This window comes from Colias eurytheme, chromosome 10 (genome assembly GCF_061535395.1).
Source record: "Colias eurytheme isolate Ceu_HAF_F1 chromosome 10, ilColEury1 Martin Lab GWU primary, whole genome shotgun sequence".
NCBI classification, from domain to species: Eukaryota; Metazoa; Arthropoda; class Insecta; order Lepidoptera; family Pieridae; genus Colias; species Colias eurytheme.
The window spans coordinates 9,122,814-9,148,589 of record NC_142989.1 but is presented as its reverse complement, the minus strand read 5'-3'; the positions used below and the strand labels follow the sequence as shown (position 1 = coordinate 9,148,589).

Below are 25,776 nucleotides of genomic sequence, written 5' to 3'. Positions count from 1 at the left end.
TGCCTGAGCCATTATACAGGGTGTCCCAAAAAGTAGTGATGAACGAAAGCTGGGAGGTAGAGGACCAAGAGGGCTATCCGAATCACCCCCATGTGTGTTATGCGATTTTTCGTATTTTCGGAGTTATTACATTTTTTTCAATTTTTCATCTTTCGCCGAGTACGATGAGATTTTTATTTATGGTGACGTGAATTATTGCGCTAGATGCTTGATTTTTTTTTGTGTGCTAAGCTGAAAGATAGGCCAATTCAGTATGGTAACATTTACTATCGTTAGATCTTCGAATGGAAAAAAAAAAAGAATTAAATGCCAAGAAAGATAAAATTACCCAGTATGTCCATAACTTCAAGGGCCCACAAAAAAATAAAATCACATAAAAAATGTTTTCCATTTGGCTTTTAAAAACTTGCTCTATCGATCAGGTAGCTACCCTAAAAATTTAATTTTATTATTCTAAAGGCTTCAATTGAAAAATTGAAATCTAAATGTGGTAAGTGCAAAATTTTTATTAACATGATGATCAATAAAACCAATAAATAGGTGTTTTATTACCAGAATTTTTTTTAAATAGCCCCGCTGTTGCTCAATGCAAGTGCGACATCACCGTAAAAAGTTGTTTTTTAAATGTCTGAATGCTTTTTTATCATTTTTAATGGTTTCTTCTGCTACTATGAATTTCCGGGTTATTTCGTCCAAATTGTGGTATTCTCTCAAGTAGCCGAGGTCTTTTTAGTATCCTCATTAAAACAAATCAATGGGGTGTAGGTCGTGGGACCGTGGAGGCCAGGCTTTAAAGCAGGCATCACCGGCGCATGCGCAGGCTGCAACGACCAATCCATCTTTCAGAGTATTTTTGCCCTTTAGCCTGGCCTCCACGGTTTCCGGACATAAACCCTATTGAATTTTTTCCGTGGGAATACTACAAAGACGAGAGACTGCCACAATTTGGACGAAATAACCCGGAAATTCATAGTTGCAGAAGAAACCATTAAAAATTATAAAAGAGCATTCAGACATTAAAAAGACAACTTTTTACGGTGATGTCGCACTTGCATTGAGCAACAGCGGGGCTATTTTAAAAAAAATCTGGTAATTTAACAGCTATTTATTAGTTTTAATGATCATCATGTTAATAAATTTTTCCACTTACCACATTTAGATTTCAATGTTTCGATTGAAGCCTTCAGAATAATAAAATGAAATTTTTAGGGTAGCTACCTGATCGATAGAGCAAGTTTTTAAAAGCCAAATGGAAAACCTTTTTTATGTGATTTTATTTTTTTATGGGCCCTTGAAGTTATGAACATACTGGGTAATTTTATCTTTCTTGGCATTTAATTCCTTATTTTATTCCATTCGAAGATCTAACGATAGTAAATTTTACCATACTGAATTGGCCTATCTTTCAGCTTAGCACACAAAAAAAATCAAGCATCTAGCGCAATAATTCACGTCACCATAAATAAAAATCTCATCGTACTCGGCGATAGATGAAAAATTGAAAAAAATGTAATAACTCCGAAAATACGAAAAATCGCATAACACACATGGGGGTGATTCGGATAGCCCTCTAAGTCCTCTACCTCCCAGCTTCAGTATATCACTACTTTTTGGGACACCCTGTATAATGAACTTTTGCGTTTAGTTACACCTTGTATGAGAGAAGCAATTTCACCACATGAACGTTTAAGTGTGACTTTGCGGTTTTTGGCTACTGGCGGAACATATACAGATTTAATGTATTTATCAGCAATATCCAGACATATCGTTGGGATATATTATTCCAGAGACCTGTGATGCAATATACTCTGTACTGAAGGAATATTTAAAAGTATGTATGTATAAATGAAATTAAGTAGTAAGTATGTAGTAGTTTTTATTTATAGCTTATACAAATTGTTGTCACAACTTTATAATATGTTCAGTTTACGTAAAGTTTAAATATGGTACGAGTGATTCCGGGATAGAAATAACTTGTGAATCTTGGGTTGCTGGAGCAAAAGTGTCAGATTCGGGAATAGAAATAATTTGTGCATTACGTGTTGCTGGTATACAAGAAATAATTTGTGCATTACGTGTTGCTGGTATACAAGAATTCGAAATGGGATGCATGGGCATGCATTTTGTTTGCATTTGCACATTTTGGGATTCTTGAGTCGGACCAATATTAACTGCTGTATTTAAGTTTAATTTTTCAAAACGGCCCAAAAATATAACTTCATTAATCAGTTTCTCTGCTATCCCCTGCTGATAATGCGTCATATTACGGAGATTCGCTGCTACATTTTTGCCAATGGCATCAAATTCATTATCATTTTTATCCAATTTTTTTCCTATAAGTGCAATTGTCTTAGCAATTTCATCATCATTAAACGACATCGTTTACGGCGTAATGTACTAGTAGAGGTGTTATTTTTAAACATTCCGAAAGCTCGAAAACCTCACATAAATTCTGAACATTTGCCTTGCGTATTTATAGGCGATGAGGCATTTGCCTTAAGGGCGGATTTGCTAAAACCTTACCCACAAAGACAGTCACAGGAAAGCTCACATAAAAGGATATACAACTATAGAATATGCAGAGCTAGAAGAATTGTAGAAAACGTTTTTGGAATTTTGGCTGCAAGATTTCACATTTTTCGATCGCCCATTAATGCCAGCGTGATTAATATAAATAAAATGGTTCTGGCATGTTGTGTATTACACAATTTTTTGAGAAAGAGAACGAGATCAATATATACTCCTCGTCTAGACCTGGATAGTGAAAATCATGAAGATGGTACTATTAATTTTGGACTACGGCCATCAAATCAAGAATTGGAATCATTACAACAATCACATGATCGTAATCCAACTCAAACTGCAAAGATGAGGAGAAATATGAAAACTATTTTAATACTAGTGGTGCAGTGCCATGGCAACAACGAATGATATAATATTTTTTTGGTACCTCAGCATTACTATCATCCTCTATTGTGCTTAGATTATTAGAAGATGAATATTCAATTTCTGTATCTTCTTCATTTAAATTGTCCAACGATTCCATATCTGAAAATAAATTAAAACACTAATTCCTAGTATTACTTTTTTGTAAAACCCATTTTAATGACTAAACGAAAAATAGATTTTTTCTTTATTAATAAAAAATAAAAATAAAAAAGCCTTTTATTTCCATACAACCTTTGACAATTTTACAATTTTGTGTTATTTTCTTTATTATACAGAGTAAATAGGAACATGGTTGGCCTGTGTCCCGTTATTCACCAAAAGTGTATCATGTATGTACAAAGCAAAATTCGTCAATACGCAAACTTTTAAAAGTAGCGACTACATTCTTGTTATCATAAAAATATTTACATCACATGCACATATTTACATAATACCATTACATATTATTTTTATCACTCAAAAATTCTAGTAGAGAATAGTACCATAATTTTGGTAAGTACATATATCTGGTCTGCTCCTGAACCAGTTCTTTTACTATCATGCACCTTTTTCTTTTCTTTTCGGTACCTAGCTCTCAAAGAATTAATTTTCTTTTTTACAGAATCAATTGTTGCATTACGCTTCAGCTTACGAACTATTTCCAATAATTCGGAGTATCCTCGCAGCTTCTTAATTGTGTCTTTATATTCATGGCTTTTGATTTGCCACAGACTAGGATGATTCCGAAAACAATCTATGAATTCTGATATTGTTTCGTGTGAATAAATTCGAAAATAAGACATTTTTACAGACACAATAGGAAAAGACAGAAACAGAACACAACCGCACACGACGCGCTTCAAAACAAAATGGTGGCTCGCGGCTCGCGGCAGTGACAGACGTGCGAGTGATGGCGGGCTTCGAGTAAAATTTCAAACATGTTGGATCGTCAACGAACTTACTCGACGGTTTTTAAGTACGCGTACTTGGGGTGATACACGAGCGAAAAAGGTCGTCGAGCCACAAGTTCGCGTACTTACTCGTACGTCTGTCACCCCTTTAACGATCGCACAAAAGTAAACAAAAATACCAGAGTTGTTGTTTATGATTTAGAAGCGGTACTACAATGCCCAAAGGGTGACACTTCAGCTTTTTATTATAAATCCAAATTAAATTGTTATAATTTGACCATTAAAGAATTGGCAAATAAAAATACTAAGTTGTGCTACGAAAATATGCATTGCTATTTTTGGTCAGAATGTGACGCAAAGCGCGGTGCTACTGAAACCGGTTCGTGTGTTTGGATGTATTTGAAGGCTTTATGTGAATAGGACGATGATGAAAAAGAAATCATATTCTATTCCGACAACTGTGCGGGTCAGAATAAGAATAAGTATATAACTTGTTTACATTTATTTGCCGTCCAAAATTTAAATATAAAAAGTATTACGCACAAGTTTTTGATCAGGGGTCATACCCAAAACGAAGCTGACAGCGTACACAGTCTGATTGAAAAAGAAGTTAAAAGAAACCTTAAGTCGGGTCCCATATATACTATACAGGGTTTCAGGTTAAGAGCGTGTAGTAGGGGTCAAAACAAACTGATTTGATCTTATAATACCATATCCAAAAGTTAGCCGTTGAAGAGATATTGCAATTTTAATTTTTTTGAAGTGAAAACTTCTTTAGCGGCGTTGGGTATAAAATCTTAAACTCGCGTCAGGACACGTGACCTGATCGAAAAAGCGTAAGACGGATGGATATCAAACATGCTCAACGTTAATAATCAAGTTTTCACTTCTGCCGGCACTCCCGGAGTGCAACCCGTCTTTTTATACTTATTTGGTCTGGGTTTTTTTGTTCACCATCAAGAACAAATTCCAATGTTCTATAATACAACTATTCCTTTATATACTATATTATTCAGTGCTATTGCACTTTCTCTTATAATTTTGGGCAGAAGATTAATTCTGAACAGAAGAAATAAGAATGAAGAAAGAAGCCAATCAAGCAAGAAGCCTCGCCAAGAACAAACGTATGCTGAACCAAGCCAAGACTGTGGAAAGCTGCCAATGACATTTTTTCCTGTCGTTCAAAAATAGTCCTTGAACTAAGGGGGGAGGTGTTAAATACCACCAAGCCAATCATCCGAAGATACTTAAACTTAGAAGATTCAAGATAGTAAAATCTACAAGTTAATATCGCCTCTATACCATTACATAATCTTTGGTATATTTTATGGTCGCCTCTGCGTATAATACCCCAGCCACACGACTCGATGAGTGGTATGGGAAGTGACGAGGGAAGTAGGCAGGGACGTAGTGTGGCCACGTTACTCGTCATGCCACTCGTCGTGCTCATCGTCCTGCTCACTGCTCCCTATTTTGTCGGCTTTTGCGCGCGAGTCAAAGGACCGGCAATACGAGTGCGAATTAGGAATAGGCGTCATGGAATCAACGGACTAGTTAAATTAACCGTCTATATGTACACTCAACGATTCGACTAGTCCATCGCTCACCAATGCACTAGTTGCATTCAACGGCTAAACAGTCTTGTTGATAAGAATAAATTCTTTTCTTTGAAGTTTTAAAAAAAATATTTTTGGTTTACAAGACCAATGTTTTGAATTTAAACTATAAAAACAAACGATAATAAGTTTTTTAGTAATACTTTTTTTAGGGAGTATAATTTTTGTAAGAAAGCATAAACATTTATTAATTGTTTTATTGAGATTAGAATTTATTGTTTTAAGGGCGCTCCACATTCACGCGCAAACGCGCAAATTGCGCGCGAAAGCGTGAATGTGGAGCCGATTCGCATATTTTTCACGGGTTCGCGCCTTGTTAACCACTTTTTGTCGGTTTTTGGCCCGCGTCAAAGAGCCTGCGAACGCGCGAAAGATGCGTAAACACATCACGACTCCACATTCGCGCGCTACTCGAGGACGAGAACGGTCACAAAAAATAATCCAATTGTGCAAAATGTCTGTTAATTGGACAAACGAATTAGAAAAAGCTTTTCTGGAACAGATACAAATGGAACCAGTTTTATGGAATAAAAGTTTAAAAGACTATAAAAACGAACTAAAAAATCATGACGCATGGAAGCGTATTAGCACTATCATGGAAATACCCGTGGATGAATTGAAAACAAAAAAAAACGAATTTATTTTCCAGCTACAGAAATTACAAAAGTAAAATAAAAAAATCTGAAAAATCGGGAGCAGGTGCCGATGACGTGTATAAGCCAATTTGGTTTGGATATGATATAATCGACAGTATGATTGGTGATACACCAAAAAAAAACAACAATCAATACGGTAAGTAAATTATACTTTATTCAGATCTCAGAGCAATAAACCTATATTCCTCTGAGATTCAGATATTACATGAGTGATGATAATTATCTGCTAAAATAATTGGTGAATTGGTTTCTTATTTCCGTGGCGTTAAGAGGTGGTCTGCGTGGTACATGTGGCAAATAACGAACAGCACATGTCATCTCCACTTCTTGCCTCCACGAGCCAGGTTGCACAAGCATATCGCTGTTGTCATAAAGGTCGATAGTTCCATGTGGTGTATACACATGTAAGGATGTACTGCTTCGCCTTAAGAAATACATGTCATTGTTACGATACCAGCTTTTTCTGGCTGTAATTGAATTGGTTTCTTAAACACACGGAATTTTGTCACCAATATGCCAAAAGTATTTTCTACCACGACTCGTGCTCTAGATAATGTTTGGTTAAATTTACGTTTTGGAGATCCCATGTCGTAATTTCCTGGATATGGTATCATAATATACTCAGAAAGGGCAAAAGCTCCATCTCCCAAAAAAACGTAGGGTATTTCGATATCTGAACCCAGTAGAGGCCGTGGTGTGATTAATGATGTAGAATTGTTAGAGATTGAAAACAGATTGTTCGAATCGTTTGAAAAACAACCTACTGTCTATGTCGCAGGCTATTTGGCTTCGGTGGTACTAAAAAAATCAGATGGCAATGCGAGAAATGCACGCTATGTTTAAAAATTGAAAACCTAGAGCAATATGATACCGTCAGATCTGGCAACTTTGCCAAGGGTTAGTAGCTTTGCCACCCATAGAGTATCAACATTTAACCCTTAATTTAACGTATAAAATTATTATGTGTTGGAAGTTATGTTTTATTGCATTGAATATTGCATTGAGCACAAGTATTCTCTTATTGCAATGGATATATTATATAAAACGTGTACTTTTTACTGTTTTAGAACCGCAAAGACTTTTTTATACTATGGATGAGAAAATATCTCGCTGGTTGCATGAAGAAGATCCCGATGATGAAAATATACCTACCATCCGTGATCTTGGTAGTGATGACGAGCGAGACAGAATTATGGAGGACTATCGTGCAGAATCACCAGAGGCTGACACGGTACCTTCGCCGGAGGCTAGAGCATTATCTCCTTCAGAGGCTGACATGGACATACTACCTCCACCAGAAGCTAGAGCAGAAACTCCTGTAGAGGCTAACGCTGATAACTGTGATGATTTTGATTTAGGAGACGAGGTTCCTCTGGCCAATTACCGTTCAGGAAATTTTGTTCGTGTATTGAGTGTTCCAAGCCGTTTGTTAGGTCAGAACGGGTATAAATGGAGTGGGATAAAACCTGCAAGAACAAGAGTTCCACAAAGAAATATTTTGAGTCGTCCAGCGGGTCCCCTAGGCACAGCTCGTCAAAAAACTACGGAAGAAGAAGCATGGAATCTTTTTTTTTTTTTTCAGAAAATATATTAGAAGAAATAGTCAACAACACCAACATACAAATTGTTCGACAGAGGGAAAAATATAAGCGGGATAGGCCAGCCAATAACATTGAAGAAGAAAATGACGGCCCGCCGAATTCCAATGTTCGCCCATCGTTTGCTAAAGACACTAACATGACGGAAATCAAAGCTTAGTTCGGGCATTATTATCTTTGTAGAGTTCTCAACATGAATCATGTGACAACCAAAGAATTCTTCGACAAAAACTCAGGCGTACTTAGGCTATTTTCGTGCTACGAGCAAACTGTTTGAGGTTCGATAATCGTGCCACCAGAGAAGAGCGTCGTGAGAATGATAGACTGGGACCAATAAGACAAGTATTCGATGACATAGTCAAAGTCTCGAGTGAATTATACAGCCCGTCTGATTGCTGTAAATTAGACGAAATGTTACTGGGGTTCAGAGGAAGATGCGTCTTCAAAATGTATATTCCCAGTAAGCCTGACGAATATGGAATAAAGATTGTAATGTTATGTGACTCTAAAACTGCTTACATGATCAATGCTTTTGTTTATTTGGGCAAGGACTCCACTCCAAGAAATGTTCCATGTGCAGAGTTTTTCACCATGAAATTGACTGAACCAATCCATGGATCCAACCGCAACCTGACATGTTTCACTTCTATACCAGTGGCAAACCAGTTATTGCAAAAACAAGTAACTATGGTAGGAACGCTACGAAAAAATAATGCCCGGTTTACATTATTCCAGTCCAGCGATCTAGTCCAGTACTGGATTGCTTACTAGCGGTATTAACTTACGGCGCGCAGTACAGACAGTCAGTGCTACTCGTAGCAGTTCTGATTCCGACAAGACAAAAATACGTTTGGTCGATTACAGCTCATCAAATTCCGACTCTGCAAAATCAAACTTACCAGCTGAATCAAGAACATTTGATACTGTAATAAGACGACCAATAATTTATAGCTCCGAGTCTGATTCTTCCATTACTGAAGAATTTATTCCACGTCACACCTTTCACGGTCAATTTATCAATAATATCAGTAATCAGTTCCTCCGATGATGAATATACAGACCCATTAAACAGATAACTACCTCGTATGATAACATCAACGTCATCAGGCAATAACGTAATGACTGTACGACAAGCGATGATTCGGAAGACAACGTACCATTAGAAAGATTGAAAGCCCTAAAAAACGTTAAATCTCCTTTTCAGCAGTTAATACCAACACCAAATTTTGCCGTGGTAAAACAAAAGAAGCCAAGGCGTAAAGCAATCAATTATAAAGCCCGGATAGTGACAAAAGATTTGTTTACTGACATAGATAAAAAAAGAATTAAAAAAGGAACAGCAACAGAGCAAAAGAAACGAAAACAAAACGAATGAGAAACAGATAATCCAAAGAAAAAACACTCGAAGCAAGGCGTTAAAAGGCAAAAAGAAGGAGAACAGAAAAATTGATTCTGATGATAAATGGTACTGACACGCGTGTAAGACAGAGAGCTTTGAAGACATGCGGCGATGCCCAGTGTGTCAAAGATGGTTCCATGACCAATGTTTGGGCTTGACAAAAGAGGATGTTGATTTTGAATGCTTATTTTGCGATTAGCAAAAAACGATCTCATGTCTCTATTTCGTTGATTATAATAATATGTATCGTTAAAGACTTGTATGTAATTTATTTAATGCTTAGGCCACATATTACGCGATAAGCCGATATTTCACCTTAGCGTAATATGTGGCCATTGTTATTGTCTTAGCGTGTAACATTATCGGGTTAGCGCGCTAAGCCGAATGCCTATCGTTGCACTGTCGGTAAATTAGCTGAAATCAAAGAGATTTTTGCGCCGATACTCCGCTAGTGTGGCCACACTTCAGTCGGCGCAGTGACACCAAACGTTTCGCACGTCCCTACGTAATTCCCGCGCGCGCGTATACATAAAGTGCGAGCAATGGAGTGGACCAACGAGCGAATTCTCGAATTTATAGTAAATTTAGAGGCGGAACCGATTATTTGGGATCCGAAGGAGACGTTGCATAAGAAAAAAGACGCCATACATGATGCATGGATTAAAGAGTAATCTTTCGTTTGAAATGAGCGTGCAAGAGTTGAAAAAGAAAAAAGAGTCATTGATGGCATATTATCGCATCCATATAAATTAAATTAAAAAATCCATGAAGTCAGGTGCTGGCTCGGACGAAGTGTACAAAACTAGTTGGTTCGTGTTCGATGCTTTAGATGGTTTTTTGAGGCCTGTATACGAATGCGAAATAACACAACACACTAAGGTTAGTACCATATATATTTTTATTTAATTTTATAATATACGAGTATGTAAACAAATCAAAATTCGCGTGCGCATACCTACTACTATGTAATTTAAAGAGTCCCAAAATGTTGTGCAAATACGTCCCTTATCTGTGTCGGCTGTAGTGCACTTCGTCTAGCAACCGCCCTGATTGGACGTAAAGCACCATCAAAATGCTGTTGTTAATTTTCCATAAACCTGGAACTATTTCTTCATTTGTAATTGTATCCGTATAACCAGGAGGCGTGTACAAATTGTTTGATGTTTTACTGTTCCGCAAGAGGTTGTGTAATAGTACACAAGACATTACAATGTTGGATGCCCTGTCAGGTTGAACTGCGATTGTTTTTCGTAATACTCGAAAAATTGCAGACATTATACCAAACACATTTTCAACTACAATTCTAGCTCTGGACAGATTTCGGTTGAACCTTCTCTTAATACTACCTTCTCGATGTTCACCGGGGTAGGGTTTCATAATATTTGTACTCAACGGAAATGCATTATCTGCAACAAATACATAAGGTTCGATTTCTCCAGAGCCAGGAAGTACAGAAGGAGCTGGCAAATTAAGGGCATTTGTTTCGAGTTTCTCATATAATAAGCTATTCCGGAATACGCCTCCATCACTAATTCTTCCTTGACAACCTACGTCTGCAAACATGAAGCAGTAATTTTTATCAACCAGAGCCATGAGTACAATGCTGAATGCATGTTTGTAGTTGTAGAATTCTGTTCCACTGTGATGTGGTTCTAAAATGACCACATGTTTTCCATCTATGGCCCCTAAGCAGTGGGGAAAGATATAATGGAATTCAGCTTCTTTTTGCAACCATTCTTGTTCATTTTCAGGTATCTGAAACAATAATTATGTTTTATTAAAATAGTTTACTATTGTTACAGATAGGTGAAGAAAATTTGACCGAAAATGAAGAAAATGAGTCTCAATCTACTCGTAGTAATAGTGCTCAGTCTAAAAAGACTGCAGGTGTGTCAAAACGTCAAAAAAATAATATTTCTTCAGAGTTATTTGAAGCGAAACAACAAATGGCAGAAGCCTTCGAGCACGTAAAAGGAAGCTCTGCAAATGATGAGTACGAATTTTTCGGCAAGCTAATTGCAGCTAAAATAAGAAAATTAAAAGATCCGTACACACGAGATATTATTATGGGTCAAATTCATAATATCGTGATAAGAGCTTGCACTTCAGACAGAGTTCAGCAAAATTCCCAATAGTTTTCTCCAAGTACGTCTTCTATATCGACTTATCAATCTCCATCTCCAGTCGGCCCATCATCATATCACTCGCCAGTTTATGTGGATCAGACATTTTCAACAGAAAATTACCAGATCGACTCTCCAGAAAATTATCAGATCGACACTCCAGAACAGATTCAACCTCAGCATGTAAAAGCCTCCGAAATTATTATTTCTGAATCGGGTGCAATAACATTTGTTAAAAAATAAATGAAATGTGTGAATAAAAGTTTTTATTTACCTTTACTTCATCCTGCATAATAATGACTAATGCTTTGCATACTTCATGTACTATATATGATATTAATTGATGGGATATTTTAAATAAATAATGCAGGCTTCTGAAGCTGTCTCCTGTAGCCAGGTAACGTAAGGTTACTGCCAATCGCACTTTTGCTGGTATCACCTTCCTAAACGTAGTATCATTTTTAGCAATCAGAGGTCCCAATTTTGTAAGTAAAATTTCAAAATCAGACGAAGACATACGAATAAAATTGAAAAATTGGCTTGGTTCTGCAAGTAATTCCGAAAACATTTGCTCCATAGAATTCCTGAAAGAAAGAAAACTGATTAAACATAAGATGCATTTTTTCAAGTTTTTGTTTGTTGATTATAAATCTGTTAAAGGGGCATATAACCTATACCTATCTAGTCAACAATAGGCAAGAAAATAAAAAGGAAAACTTACGTTGAACGATTTTTATGAATAGTTAACATCCAATAACGCCTTATTCTTCTTTGTTTTTTGTTTTTCAGCTCTTGCAAGAGATGAAGCAAATAATTATTAAAAGACATTATAAACAAAGCGTTCGCTTCCTCCATTTTGTTTTCTGCGGCGCAACTATCGCGTTAGCGCAATAGGCCGTTATATGTGGACGGTGTATTGCTTAGCGCTGTATCCCGCTAATTTTATCGCGATAATATTATTGCGCTAACCCGGCATAGTGTGGCCGAACCATCAAAAACTGTTGATTATTGCTTTAAATACTTTGGTATGCCTATTAATATGTATTATTACGTTCACGCTCGTAAAAATATGGTTCCTACTAAAAATACCACCATCCGAAGCGCTTCCATTTGCGCCCACATTGATATACGTAAAACAGTAATCATGGTCAACAAGAGCTATCAATACTATGCTGTTTTCTTTTTTATAATAATTAAAGTTCGTACTTCCATAATCATAGGAGCCAGTAATTTTTTGTATTTTCCGTCTAACGCTCCGTAGCACAAAGGAAAGTTCCACTTATTCCGAAAGCCTTCCTCGACTTATTTCATTGTTCCGCAGTGGGTATCTGCAAAAAGAAAGTAAAAATATTTTATTTTCAGGAAAATACTGATGATGCTCAAAATAAAGAAAATACCTACTGACAATTGTAGTGGCATTGTATCTACTATGTATTCGTATACAATATACATTCATACTTATAACTTAGTTAGACAGTAAGACAGAATAAATCATAAGTTCAACCTAGACGATCGTGTTATTCATTTACACCAGCTCCCCTCACCTCATGGCGACCCTGCCATACCGTGGCGTGGGCGAGTGTCGGGTGACCGGCGACCCGGCGAATTTCGCCAACGCGGCGGATTCCTGTGTGCCTCGGTGCTCGTAGATAGCCAAGTTGACAGTTGTCGTTATAAAAACTTTTACTTTAGTGCGTCACAAAAAAATTTGGAGCTGAGTGTAAAGAGACAGTAAAAGTGCTTGAACGTAATGGGAAAATCGTACTCAAAAACCGAAGACAAGGAAATCCAGATAAACAAAATGCGGCAGGTTCCAACAAGGCACAAATTTTCGAGGAAAATGACGTCCAACACCAGGTCGTAACAAGTAACATTCTACTAGCTGTAATTTTAGTCGCGGTTATTGCTATCGTGATCTACTTCTTACTAAACAAGTGGAGGCGCAGTGAAAGAAAGTGGATGCAGAGGAAAATGCAGCAGCAGTTTTTCTTGCGGATGCGGCAACGGCTGTCCGGAAGATTAGGCGGAGCAGACGAGGGAGCTGAGTGCTGACCCAGCCTGGTGACAGAAGCTAAAATAAAAGTGCGCGGCCCCTTCCCCAAATTATTTTAATTAATTTTGTTTCGTTCGTCCAAATTATTTTTAACGTAATTTTGCCTTCTTGCCCCTGTGAAAATTGTACTCTTTCTCCTTTTTTCGTATATAATATGTACAATCTTGGAGCATCGATCTTCACTTTCAAGAAAAGAAAATGAACAATTTTATTAAAGTGACTGTAAGTGACATAGTTTATGGAACATAATTTGGAAATAATTCTGAGCACATACCAGCGACAATCTGCAGCCGCTAGATTTGGCAGTCAATAAGTCTTTCAAGGACAAGTGGGATCAGGCCCTTGTAAAGTGGCAAAGATTGCATGTGGGTGAAGTGTAGGTTAAAAAAGACTTTTCAAAGCTTATTGGCGAAATATGGGCTCAAGTAGATCCTAAAGTTTGTGTTTCTGGGTTTCGCAAGGCTGGTATATTTCCTTTTAATAGTAATGCAGTGCCAGAAGAAAAAAAAACGATCTTATAAAAGAACTCATGGACATCGGCCGTATATTTTGTGATATTCAACATTCAGATTCCGAATGTCAACGCAATTTCGCTCTTTACTCGGTCAAGAAAGAGTTGAAAGAACAATTATCTACTACAAAAATTTATAAGTTTCTTTTTGGAAGTAATCTTTTAGAAACAGTCAAGACGGCTACAGCTATATCAAAATCTTCCTTTGATCTGAAACCTGACGCTCCAAAGAAGCCTAAGTCTAACCCAACACCTAGTACTTCTGGCAAGCCTTTAAACTGGAAAACGAGGACTCCGGCTCGCAGGCAGCCGCCGGGCCCTCGGTCGCGTCACCAGCAGCCTGCAGCACAGAGCGCAACGGCTCGAGGGAACTCGTCGCAGAGCTACACACAGCGGCTTCGGCCGCCGACATTAAACACGGTAAGTTATGCCGGAAGGCTAGCAATTTTTTATAATTTTTTGTTGTCTACATTTCTGTTTTATTATTTAGCGACAAAACCGCCTCTATCCTAACGAACGCACAGCCAGAAGTCATTAGTGAGACGCAAAAACCACACTATCCTTAACTTGAAGTACAGAACCGCCATTGTTACATCTCAACCAATCACAGCACAGAGGCCAATATGGCTGCCGCTTGTGTTTTTATGCGTGAGTCGTGTGCTATTTTAATTCAATTTGTGGTATTTTTCTCATCAAAATGGAAATAAACATCGCTCCGGTCGTTGGAAATAAAGCAAGGAAGAGAGCCCGCAGAAAGGATCAAAGCAGAAGGAAAATAGGTAAGTCTTATATGACCCATGTTTAGATGTAAAAAGGATGGTTTATGCAAGAAAAAGCAGCATTGTTTTATCCGTCCCAATTGAAATCCCGAAACTAACACTTTTTTTATTAGACCTCTCTCATTTTGAAAAAATAATTATCTAAAGAGATATTTATTTCTTACAAGCTTTTATTTAGTCTCACCTGTACCAGTGTCTATCTGTCTGTCTGTAATAATCAAATATTGTAAATTAAAATTTTCCCACTTACCGACTTTATAGTCATTTGTTTATTGATAGTAAATTAATATCTTTGAAATATTATTTCATAACCTTTTGGTTGTTTTAGGTATGCGCCGAAAAAATTACCCGATCTAAGCATATTAGGAAAATGTAATCATAACAAGAAAAACTTAAAATGTAATGAGCTTACCCCGCAAGATGTCAGAAAATTTCATTCTGCTTTTTACGCAAAAAGAGAGAAAAAACATCAAGACAATTTCATTTTAATATATTTGAAAACAAAAGTTCCAGCGTTTACTGCAATGTACGTCAAAACATTTACCAAGCCTTATAAATTGTTGCGGGTTTGTCAAGCCATATTTTTGAAAATTCTTAATATAGGCGTACATGGACTTAGAAGAATTTCAAAAACTTTTTTGACTAATGACTTCTACCAGAAGATCGACGTGGCGGCGGTATAGCGTCGATGGAAAACTCAGCCAAGAAGCGGAGTGTTATGCAGTTCATAGAATCGTTTAAATGCATTGAGGCGCATTATTGCCGTTCTGCCACATCTGAGAGAAAATATTATGTATCATCTGACCTGAATATTAAAAAAATGTGGAGAATGTACCAAGAACAACAAATTAATACGTCTTTGAAAGTTAAGGAATGTTTTTTCCGTAACATTTTTAATAGAAATTATAAAATTGGCTTTAACACACCGCGTGTCGACGTGTGCAGTAAATGTACCGAATTATCGGAGAAAATAAAGAGGGCAAAAAAACAAAATGATCAGACAGCAACAATCAGCCTTATGACTGAACTTCGTATCCACAAATTAAAATCAAAATGTTTTTATAAATATTTACGAGAGCAAAAGGAATTTATGCTGACACTGTCATTCGATTGCCAGAAGAATCAAGTACTCCCTAAAATCCCAGACCAGATAACTTACTACAGCAGACAAATACATACATTTATATATGTATAATTTTACGATCGTCGTTGGTTCTAGTACCAACCAAATTTCCAAGGACAAAGTATTTTGTTACGCATGGACAGAGAACACTCATGCCAAATCTGCAAACGAGATAGCTTCAGCGGTATTCCATCAGCTCACAACTCAAGTGGATTTGACAAACATAAAGAAATTTAGATTTTTTGGCTGATGGTTGTGGCTCTCAAAATAAAAATTCGATTCTTATTTCGATGTGTGCCCCTCAAACAGTGAAAACTGTAGAATTCATTCCCAGTGCCAGGCCATTCTTTCATGCCCGCTGATAGGGTTTTTGGCCACATTGAAAAAATAATAAGAAAGAAAGAGGTGATGGTGCAACCGTCGGAATATTTAGACGTTTACAAAGAACATGGAAAGGTTATCAAACTTGGATATGATTGTCCCGTCAAGGACTGGAAAATATTTTTTAAAGTGAAACTTTTATTACATCGTCTCAAACTTTTTGGTCTGTGTAGCGCATGTCGCGTGACGGTCGGCTGCCGAGTAGGTATAAAGCAGTGTTCGGAACCGTACGATAATTATCGTACAAATACGATAATTTTGTGCCTAAGTTTCACTTTTACCGTGGTTTCATAAAACCACACAACATTTTTTTTTATCATTCGGCTTGCTCAAAGACATTTAAAATTTATGAATTGAATGGAATGATAGATTTTCAAAATTTTCAGTCAATTTTTTTTTTAATTTTTATTGCTCTTTACAGTCATGTGACCTTTGCATTTAGACCCCTCACCTTAAATTTCAAATAAATGATAAATTGTATGAATTTAACGTATTACCGTTCGGAATATGTACTGCACCATACATATTTACAAAAATAATGAAGCCTGTCATAAAATTATTACTGTCTTGTGGTTATTTGTCATCTATTTATCTGGATGATATTTTTTAACCGGTTTTTCTTATAAAGATAAAGTCTTTGTTGCAAAAAATTAAAACATTAAATTCAGCCATACTCAACCAGCGGCCCGCGGGCCGCCTGCGGCCGCTGCGCTTTTTTTTGCGGCCCGAGCCACGTTAGGGGCCCAAAATTACGTAAAATTAACGTATTTATTAATTCACGCATTTACTCATGTTTTCTCCCTTAATGCATACACACAGATCACACTTGAGTGCGCTCGGAGTTAAAAATGTATTTTCTGAGGCGTGCGTGCGGGAACCGATGACTGCGACAGTGAGACCCAGTGTGACCATATGTGGCAGGATTCTGCCATTTTGGCAGTTTGGACTCCTAAATTTTGACTGTGGCAGATCCTGTGGAAGGATTAGAAAAGTGGCAGGTTTTGGCAGTATTAGCAATATAAGCTGGCAGATTTGGCAGTATAGCCGCTTTAGCCTATAAAAGGAGTAGGGTGCAATATCGCGAATGGAAAAAATAGTAAGTAGGAATTTTAAAATCCCTCCCTATGGCAACACTGGAACGCAAAGAGCTTTGTTTCGGGAATTCCCCCTAACATCTCTAGTTGAATTTGTTTGTAGTTCATTCCATTGTAAACCTTAAAGTGCTGATTAAAATGTTTATAATAATATTTTTGGTTTGTCAGTTGTTTGACGTTTGTTTTTCTAATTAGTCGGACTAGTCGCACCCCGTCGCGTAGCGCGTGATTTTCATAGACATTCTCCCGCGCGTCGACGCGTTTCAGAGTGTTGTACTAGACGTGTTTTCTATAACAAATTGAGGTACTTGCATACAATGATAGACTAGAAGATCAGGTGAAAAAAACAGAGCTCAACATGTGTGCTCTGTTGGTAGACCGTAGAACATAATTTACCCTTTCGCGTCATGGATCATATGAGTGAAATAATTTCAAAATGCTTTACCAATCCAGAGGTGGCAAAATCTTTCTCCTGTAAACGAACCAAAGCAGCTGCAGTAACATATAATGTTTTGAGGGAAATGCTGGCAGATTTAAGATCATGTCAGGATGATAGTACCCGTGCACAAATACTATTCTGTATTCTGAGAAATCACTAGCGTTGAAAACAAAATTTCTTACTATGGTAGATTTAGAAGGAGAATCGGCACAAAATTTATTTGACGCTCTTTCAAAAGCTTTACGTGATTCAAACCTTGATATAAAAGATGCAGTTGGTTTCGGAGCCGACACTACCAATGTAATGTTTGGTGAACATGGTGGAATCGTTGCTAAAATTAAAGCTGTGAATCCGCATTCCTTATTTATCAAATGTGTCTGTCATTCCACGGCTTTATCCGTTAGTCACGCAAGCAAAGACACATTACCAAGAGCTGTGAATCAAATAGTCAAAGAAGTTTATGGGTATTTTGCTCACAGTAGCAAAAGGCAGAGGGAATTTTCGGAGTTCCAAGAATTTGTAAATCAATACAGATAAACACAAAATACTACAACATTACGATATCCGTTGGCTGTCATTCCACTTCTGTGTGAACAGAATTCTTGAGCAATGGGATGCTCTAAAAATTTATTTTTTATTTTACCTTTGAAGGATATGTATTTAGGTGTTAACGTCAGCAGAGTAATCACGTCTCTAGCAAGAGATATAAATCTGAAACCCGCAATACAAACGTTTCTTGAGCATATGCAATCATTTCTGATTCAACTTTCAAGTCAACTTAAAACACGTCTGCCATTTAACGACCTTTTTAAGCAATTACAGTTCTTAGCTCCTCTAGACGTTGTATACAAGGAGTTTACTTCGATAGCAAATGTTATTACGAAATTTCCTAATCTTGTTGATGAACATACAATTCAAAAAATTGATGATGAATACAGACAATTAAAACGATTTCGGATTTCAAAGAAGATAATAATAATAAAAACTGGAAAGTAACACCGAAACAAAAATAAAATCTGGATTCAGTTAATGTACTAAAACAGTTAACAGTTAATGTACTGAGAGCGACAGTAATAGTTCAGGCTCTTATGGCTTAAATATAACTTCTGATGATGACGAAAATATTGAGTTGTTTTTTGACAGCATTTTAAAAAGTAATCAATCCGAGGATAAAAAAAAATAAAAATCGTTTATTTGTTTCAAAACACAGTGTACAATCATTTTAGAATACACTAGTCCCCACACTAGGATCCCCTATGTTGTGGGAAACTAGTCTCTTCCTATGTTACAGAAGTATTTTTTTATTTTCTAAAAATTAAAAGCTATACATTGCAGTGTAACAAATATAACAAAAAACGAAAAACGAAAATAAAATATTTAACAAACTCCAGTGTATGTGTGAGCGAGTGTGCGTGCATGTGAGTGTGTTTGTGTGTGTGCATGTTTATGTGTGTGTGTGTGTGTGGATAGAGGATGAGGATATGTTGTCAATAACATCAAATACATTTGATGAATTATTGAACAAACAAGACAAAAGTGGTTGCACACTTGAAGATTCGGGTCCGTGGGTTACGCCCCCGGTGTGTTTTGCCCCCGTGGTGGAAGCCCCCGATTTTTAATTAAGTTATTATAGTTGATTTCGCCGAAATAAAAATATTTTTTACTAGATACAGACGATGAAAAAAGTGTTTCGGAACCAAATACGTAGACAAACTTACTAAATAAGTATTCTAACTAACACAATATTGGATACTTACTATAAACATGCTACAAGGATATTCACCTTATTACTATATTACAATTATTTACTTTAGATGCATTACTTTGTACTTTGTCTAAAAGAGGCGCCCGTGCCCGGCCAAACTGGTTTTACACAATAGCCAGATCGAATTCTAAAAGAAAGAGATAGGTAGTCAAAGAAAGGGAAAGATAGGGTTGAAAACAATAGAGTCCAGGGTGACGGACAGTGAAAATAGCAAACATAGCGATGGGCACTATTTCTATTCTAACTTATATCTAGTTGAGGCGATCGTCGAGTTCAAATTGTATTGTGTTATGTATTACTTAGTACTAAATAAACGATTTTTATTTATTTTATTTATTTATCCCTTTCCCACATAGTTGCAATATGTTACTGATAAGAAAGTTTAGTCGGTCATGTTAACTCAAAATGGCAAGTCCAGGTCCTTCACGGGGTTTAACACAAACCAATTACAAAATAATTTCAAATAAACTAGGTGGAAGAACGTTACTACATGTCGGATTTGCTTATAATCTTCATAGGAAAAATAATAAATCGAGTGTGTGGACATGCGTAAATAAAAGACATGGCAAGTGTAGTGGTTCTATAAAATTAAGTGAGGAAAGTGACAATGTACAAATCCAAAAGTGTCATAATGCTGAGTGTCAACCTAACTTAATGAAAAATGAAGTTAGAGTTGTTATGGAAAAATTAAAAAAGGAAGTGAAAACGAGTTTCTCGAGCTCTATACAACAAAAATTTGAAACAAAATTTGCCGAGTTAAAAAACACAGACACAGCCTTCGATGAATACATAGGTATGTATTCATCGAAGGCTGTGTCTGTGTGTATGTATTACATACCCAAATTCAATAATATCAAGCAACAGTTATACAACTCTCGAAAGAAAGCCTTAAATGTAGAAAAGACACAGTTTCGTAATCCAGCTGAAGTCATTATACCTGAGATTTTTCAAAAATATCTATTAGTTGATTACTGTGAGAACGACAACAGAATTATAGTATTCGTATCAGTACAGGCTTTAAAACACATCAAAAATATACAACACTACTTCGGGGATGGTACATTTGATTGTTGTCCAGGTCCATTTTACCAAATATTTACCATTCATGGAGATATGGGAAGTGATGCACAAGCAACCAATATTGTGCCTATATTTTATGTGCTACTAGTTAATAAAGAAAAAAGTACATATGAAGTCATGTTTAAAAAAATTAAAGAAGCTGTGCCGGACTTCAGCCCCATGAAATTCACTGTAGATTTTGAATTAGCTACAATGCTGGCAATAAAAGAGGTATTGCCAGCGGTCACAATACATGGCTGTAATGTTCACTTCCAAAGAGCCATTTACAGAAAAGCGAAGTCTTTAGGTTTATTGGCACACGAAGAAACAACATTGTATGTGAAACTGTGCACCTGTCTAGCATTTCTTCCTAAAGAAGATATAGAAGATGGTTGGCTTTCCGTAATGGAAAACAGGTAATTTTAATTTTCATTTTATTTTAAAGTTTTAACAGCTCATAGATTGTTTTTATAAGTACGCAAAAATAAAAATAATGCTTAGGTATATACGACATGTCATATAGTATATCATAATTTTTGTTTTCAGTATTCCCGATGAAAAAGTCACCCAATTCAACGATTATTTCGTTGAACAATGGCTTGAGCCTCCGGGGATGATCTCAAAGTGGTGTTGCTATAAAGAACGACATAGAACCACAAATTTAGTGGAGGCCTGGAATCAACGGCTTCAGTGCTATCTGGGCCGAAAACCATCATTATTATCGTTTTTGGAAATTATAACAACTGATATTTCTACGTATAGCACAGGTCAAGTGAGGTAAAATGCTGATTCGTTACATAACGCTTAATATATCAGTAATTCATTTTTTTTACTCTTAGAGCTATTACGCACTGTCGACCAGTCGCTGGCGACTCAGTCGCCGGCGACTGTGACTTACTATAGTCTATAGTTTAAATAGGGGCTTGCGCACTTAGTCGTCAGTCGTCCAGGCGACTCGGCGACTCGCCGCGTTGTGGCGACGCACAGGCGACTGGCGGTCGCCGGCGACCAATAAAAGCACGGCTTCAAATGGGAGCGTTCACACTGCAAGCAACTGTCGTAGCGACTCTTGTATGACCGGATTCTGCACGAATGTACTTATAATACTGTCGCTCGGCTTGGTTTCCTGCCAAGTTTCTCTGTTTTGGTCGCCTAGAGACTGAGTCGCCGGCGACTGGTCGACAGTGCGTAATAGCTCTTAGTAAATAATCTTTATCTTATACTTTCAGATTACGAAGAAATGACAGTCCTATATGTAAAAGAAAAAAATCTTCAATAATCAATGACAAACTCATTGCTAAGCTGACAGACAAATATGAAAAGAAACAAATTACAATTATGGAGTTTTTGGAACAAATCCGTCCGTATGTGCAAGTCAAGCAAAAATAATCACCTACTTACTTATTGTTACATAATTACTACATTTTAATTTTATATCTATATCAATGTTGTAACCTCCATAGTCACTGCATATAAATGACTTAAATTACATAATTTAATGACAAAGTTCAAATCATCCTAATATTTTTACTATGTTTTTCTTCTTTTGTTACTTTTGTTATCTGTGATTTTAAATGGTAATTGTTTTTATTATATTTTAGTGTTTGAACATTCTGTTACCAATCTTCTAAATATTTAAGTAGATGCCTACCTATATACTTAGTACGTAAATAGTATATAAGTACTTAAAATAATCCTAATTTTAAACTGTGATTTTTAATTTCGTATCTGTGATTTTGCATGTTATTGTTGCTTTATTTTAATGTTTGGTTTTATTTGTTATCAAAGTTGTATTTACGTAGATACCTATTATTATTTATTAGACATTTAATTTAATTTTTATTACATATTAAGTACCTACTTACGTATTACCTATTATTACCCATTAGTACCTATTATTAGATAAGCAAACGTTTGTTACACCGACATTGTTAATAAAGATTTATAATAATAAACTATGATTTTGATTTTAATAATGAACCATGACTTAGACATTTTTTATAATAGGTTACACTTTGCTATCTGACTGTACTTTTGATAAAAATATTTAACTAATAAATATTATAGTACTAAAACGAAATCGGGGGCTTCCACCACGGGGGCAAAACACACTGGGGGCGTAACCTACGGACCCCCATGATGCATAGGTGGACCACCAGATGCGAGATATAACAGAACGAAGTCAGGATGGTTTGACTCTGTCGTATTTCAGGATTGGTTTAGGAAAGTTATTATTCCGTGGGCTAAGGCTAAGGACTCACGAAGCGTTTTACACCCGCGCACTGACACTACAGTCAGAGGAAATATTCCTAAAGAAAAGCGTGGTGGGGACCGTAAGTCATACAAATCTATTGATAAAAAGGAATCACTAAGGAATTTCATAAAATGTCTGCCAGCAAGAGAAAGCCACCACAACAGACAAAAATCAAAAAGAATATATCTGTCTAGTGATTTAAACTGTAAGAAACTAATGGAGTTGTATAATTCTTCTGTTGCCTCAAACTTGCAAGTAAAAAAAACCAAAATATTTTATGAAGAGTTTAATGTAGGATTTTCTGCGCCATCCTCTGATGCTTGCAATGTGTGTGTGCTGTGGGGAAATAGAATCAAAAATGAAAGGGACAGTGAAAAAAAGCAAAAATTAATGGTAGAACTTCGTGTACATAAGATAAGGGCCAAGGCATTTTATACCCACATGAAAGATAATCCTCCAAACTCCATTTCACTTTGTTTTGATCTTCAACAGGTACAAGCACTTCCGAAAACACCTATTCAAGATGCCTTTTATTCTAGGCAAATAAGTCTTTATAATTTTTGTGTAGTACCTTTAAATTCAAAAGATCCTTGGTTTTATACTTGGGATGAAACCATTGCCAAGCGCGGGCCAACAGAAATAGGATCAGCTGTATATGATTATCTATCCTCCATGAACATTGACAATAATGTTGATACTATAAGAAACATATAAGAATAATTATTATTCTTATATGTTTGCCGTCTATTGCTCCTACACAGTGAGGAAAATTTGCGTACTTGTAAAATTTTTGGCTGATTTCTTCTAAAAGTTCTGTAGTGATTACCGGAAAACATTCAAACATTAACACCTCCCATAATTTTTCACATGTCATTCTTAAAATTGTTGATATAGTTGTGTGCCCAATTCTGAATGTGTAGTGAAAATCGTGCATTGAAGTCCCATTTGCTAGGTATCTGAAAAAAATAAATTTATTTAATTACGTATATATTTTTTCAGGTAACATGATTATTAAAAAATGGAAAAATATTAAAGATTGCTGGATGAAAAACAACAAAAAAGTTGCAACGGAAGCAAAATCTGGATCGGCAGCTAAAAAATCTAAAAAGTACATATATGATGATCAGTTACAGTTTTTGAAGAAAAAATATACCTATTGAAATACCTCCTCAACCTTAACAAGCGGTGCTACAACTGAACAAACTACTACTACAACTGAACAAACTACTACTAACACCACTACTGTTGCATCAACATCAGAAGCTTTTACTACACCTACCACCACAGTTTCTTCTCAAGCAGGTGCTAAAAAGAAAAAAAAGACGACACCGAAAAAGCAATAATAGAGATGTTGTCTCAACGTGAAGATAGACATTTGTCATTTTTTCGAGGAATTTTGCCTTCATTGCAATTTTGATGAAGCAAAAACAAGACGATTTCAAATAGCAGTCCTTCAAATTATTGATAATCTTGATAATAATCTTCCAGCATTGCCATCTTATCAATATACACCATATAATTACAGTCAAGAAAATATCGGCTATCGTACCTATTCTACTTCTGACAACAATACCCAAAGTCCACAAAGTATTCCATCAGTTTCTTCAGTCAATACTAATTTGTCAGATGATGTGTATTTTCAATAAAGAAACAATTTCAATATTACCACTAGTTTCATTAACACCTGACACAGAAACTGGGGTATACCCTGTGTGTGTGTGTGTGTGTGTGAGCGTGTGTGTGTGTTATTATTAAATAAACTTTCATAATTACCTTAATGTTACTGCCATCATTTCCTCTGGTGATATGGGATCTCGCATATTAGTATGTTGTTTTTGAAGAGCACTCTCTGTTTTTCTTAAAAGTTCTAAATAACTAGATTGGGACATTCGAAAATAATTAAAGAACTTATCATCATCCTTCTTTAACTCATCAATAAGAGTAACAAATAATCCATAACGATCTCTTTCCGCAATCAGTGGATGTATCCAGAACCTTTTAGGCCTTCTTTTTTTAACTCTTCTGTGAAGTAAGTATAACGCAACAGCTCGTTTTTGGTGGGTGTCCATGGCGGTCTGGAGCTCAACTGATCGTTTAACCGCCCGTCTTGCAACCGCTCGTCTTGCGATAATCAAACGCCAAGTTTGCGAGCGATAATCGCAACCGCGACGGCTGCGTAACCGCAAAAAACTCCGGTCTCGTGAGTTTTGAAAATAAAACTCTATTCCGCAACCGCGGCGGGCGCGGGTGTAAAACGCTTCGTGAGTCCTTAGTCTAAGAAGCATGATGGCCAGAAACTTGTCATTGGCGACAATTTGTCGAGCCACTTGAATGTGGATATAATAAGATTATGCGAGCAGCATAACATACTGTTTGCCTTTTTACCACCAAACTCTACACACATCACTCAACCTTTGGACGTAGCCTTCTTCGGCCCACAAAAAAAATTCTGGCGAAAGATCCTTACTCAATACAAAATAGAAAACCCTTCTCAAGCGCAAATAAATAAAAATCACTTCCCAGTATTATTGAAAGAACTACCGGATGGAATTCAAATTTCAAATAAGGAAAATATAAAAGCGGGTTTTAGAGCTACGGGTATTGAACCATTCAATCCGCAAAAAGTTCTTAAAAAGTTACCTGACTACGAAGAGGAAATAATAGAATAGACGCAGCGCTGCTAGATTACCTGAAGGAAAACCAAAGCTCCTAACCCCATTAAAAGAGCAGTGCCGAAAAAAAAATTAAAAGTGGAACCTGGAAGCTCGATTTCGTCAAAAGACGCAGAAGAACTCCTTACAAAACCAAAGAAATCGACTAAAAAGTCAACTGAACCAAAAACGGATCAACCAAAGACAGTAACTATAAAGTCAACCGAACCAAAAACAGATCAACCAAAGACATTGACTATAAAGTCAAATACAATAAACAAAAAACGGACCAACCAAAGACTTCAGGAAAGCGAGTTACAATTTTATCAGACATACGAATCTCTCCACTAAACCAAGCTTATCTTGATATTAAACAGTGTACATCACTTAATTTAAAAAAAAAATTGATACGAAATCTAATCTCACTCTGAACAAG

General features: G+C 36.4%; 6 protein-coding genes and 1 pseudogene across 13 annotated transcripts in view; 5 read left to right on the top strand and 2 right to left on the bottom strand.

Annotated features, from left to right (window-relative positions):
- LOC149905375 (uncharacterized) overlaps positions 1-11,487 on the top strand; it is a 30,533-nt gene extending 19,046 nt beyond the window's left edge. Inside the window, exons 1-2 of one of the 2 annotated variants that reach the window (XM_090106109.1) lie at positions 8,953-9,987; positions 10,911-11,487. In XM_090106109.1, the coding sequence (XP_089962235.1) occupies positions 9,874-9,987; positions 10,911-11,243 (447 nt within the window). In that variant the 5' untranslated portion in view covers positions 8,953-9,873 and the 3' untranslated portion in view covers positions 11,244-11,487. Of the gene's footprint in view, positions 1-8,952; positions 9,988-10,910 lie in introns of those variants that run through there. The other variant, XR_016457126.1, reaches the window with a different exon arrangement.
- The window catches only part of LOC149905365 (uncharacterized), a 203,317-nt gene that overhangs the window by 135,816 nt on the left and 41,725 nt on the right, over positions 1-25,776 (top strand). The window lies entirely within an intron of this gene.
- On the top strand, positions 5,477-8,938 carry LOC149905376 (uncharacterized). Of its 2 annotated transcripts, none has more exons than XM_090106106.1 (2): positions 5,477-6,247; positions 7,179-8,938. In XM_090106106.1, the coding sequence occupies exons 1-2, from the start codon at positions 6,208-6,210 to the stop codon at positions 7,703-7,705; spliced, it is 567 nt and encodes a 188-aa protein (XP_089962232.1). In that variant the 5' UTR covers positions 5,477-6,207; the 3' UTR covers positions 7,706-8,938. The 2 variants fall into 2 exon arrangements, with proteins under 2 accessions (XP_089962232.1, XP_089962233.1); XM_090106107.1 differs by lacking the exon at positions 5,477-6,247 and adding an exon at positions 6,807-7,008.
- On the bottom strand, positions 9,984-12,096 carry LOC149905374 (uncharacterized). Its single transcript, XM_090106099.1, has 3 exons — positions 11,953-12,096; positions 11,506-11,815; positions 9,984-10,863 (listed from the first exon to the last, which is right to left on the bottom strand). The coding sequence occupies exons 1-3, from the start codon at positions 12,084-12,086 to the stop codon at positions 10,114-10,116; spliced, it is 1,194 nt and encodes a 397-aa protein (XP_089962225.1). The 5' UTR covers positions 12,087-12,096; the 3' UTR covers positions 9,984-10,113.
- Positions 12,421-25,770, bottom strand: LOC149905371 (uncharacterized). 5 transcript variants are annotated; one of them, XR_016457121.1, is made up of 3 exons: positions 24,463-25,770; positions 23,131-23,645; positions 12,421-12,559 (listed from the first exon to the last, which is right to left on the bottom strand). XR_016457121.1 is itself a non-coding variant. In XM_090106103.1 (3 exons), exons 1-3 carry the CDS (start codon positions 24,972-24,974, stop codon positions 12,511-12,513), a joined length of 738 nt encoding a protein of 245 aa, XP_089962229.1. In that variant the 5' UTR covers positions 24,975-25,770; the 3' UTR covers positions 12,438-12,510. The 5 variants fall into 5 exon arrangements, 3 of the variants coding, with proteins under 3 accessions (XP_089962229.1, XP_089962230.1, XP_089962227.1); XM_090106103.1 differs by having other exon boundaries at positions 12,438-12,559; positions 23,469-23,645; XM_090106104.1 differs by lacking the exon at positions 12,421-12,559 and having other exon boundaries at positions 22,963-23,386; positions 23,469-23,645.
- On the top strand, positions 15,202-16,895 carry LOC149905373 (uncharacterized; annotated as a pseudogene).
- On the top strand, positions 19,496-22,491 carry LOC149905372 (uncharacterized). 2 transcript variants are annotated; one of them, XM_090106097.1, is made up of 3 exons: positions 19,898-20,851; positions 20,982-21,212; positions 21,665-22,491. In XM_090106097.1, exons 1-3 carry the CDS (start codon positions 20,031-20,033, stop codon positions 21,822-21,824), a joined length of 1,212 nt encoding a protein of 403 aa, XP_089962223.1. In that variant the 5' UTR covers positions 19,898-20,030; the 3' UTR covers positions 21,825-22,491. The 2 variants fall into 2 exon arrangements, with proteins under 2 accessions (XP_089962222.1, XP_089962223.1); XM_090106096.1 differs by lacking the exon at positions 21,665-22,491 and having other exon boundaries at positions 19,496-20,851; positions 20,982-21,216.

What these genes read in the sequence shown, in the direction of transcription:
- LOC149905376 (XM_090106106.1), top strand. Translation starts at nt 6,208, where the DNA reads ATGATTGGTGATACACCAAAAAAAAACAACAATCAATACG. An exon ending in AAAAAACAACAATCAATACG is followed by an intron (nt 6,248 to 7,178) that starts GTAAGTAAATTA and finishes TTACTGTTTTAG; the next exon opens with AACCGCAAAGACTTTTTTAT.
- LOC149905374 (XM_090106099.1), bottom strand. Translation starts at nt 12,086, where the DNA reads ATGGAGGAAGCGAACGCTTTGTTTATAATGTCTTTTAATAATTATTTG. An exon ending in ATTCATAAAAATCGTTCAAC is followed by an intron (nt 11,816 to 11,952) that starts GTAAGTTTTCCT and finishes TCTTTCTTTCAG; the next exon opens with GAATTCTATGGAGCAAATGT. An exon ending in TTATGCAGGATGAAGTAAAG is followed by an intron (nt 10,864 to 11,505) that starts GTAAATAAAAAC and finishes TTATTGTTTCAG; the next exon opens with ATACCTGAAAATGAACAAGA.
- LOC149905372 (XM_090106096.1), top strand. Translation starts at nt 19,782, where the DNA reads ATGGCAAGTCCAGGTCCTTCACGGGGTTTAACACAAACCAATTACAAA. An exon ending in CTTTCCGTAATGGAAAACAG is followed by an intron (nt 20,852 to 20,981) that starts GTAATTTTAATT and finishes TTTTGTTTTCAG; the next exon opens with TATTCCCGATGAAAAAGTCA.
- LOC149905371 (XM_090106101.1), bottom strand. Translation starts at nt 24,974, where the DNA reads ATGCTTCTTAGACTAAGGACTCACGAAGCGTTTTACACCCGCGCCCGC. An exon ending in ATGATGGCAGTAACATTAAG is followed by an intron (nt 23,646 to 24,462) that starts GTAATTATGAAA and finishes TATTTTTTTCAG; the next exon opens with ATACCTAGCAAATGGGACTT.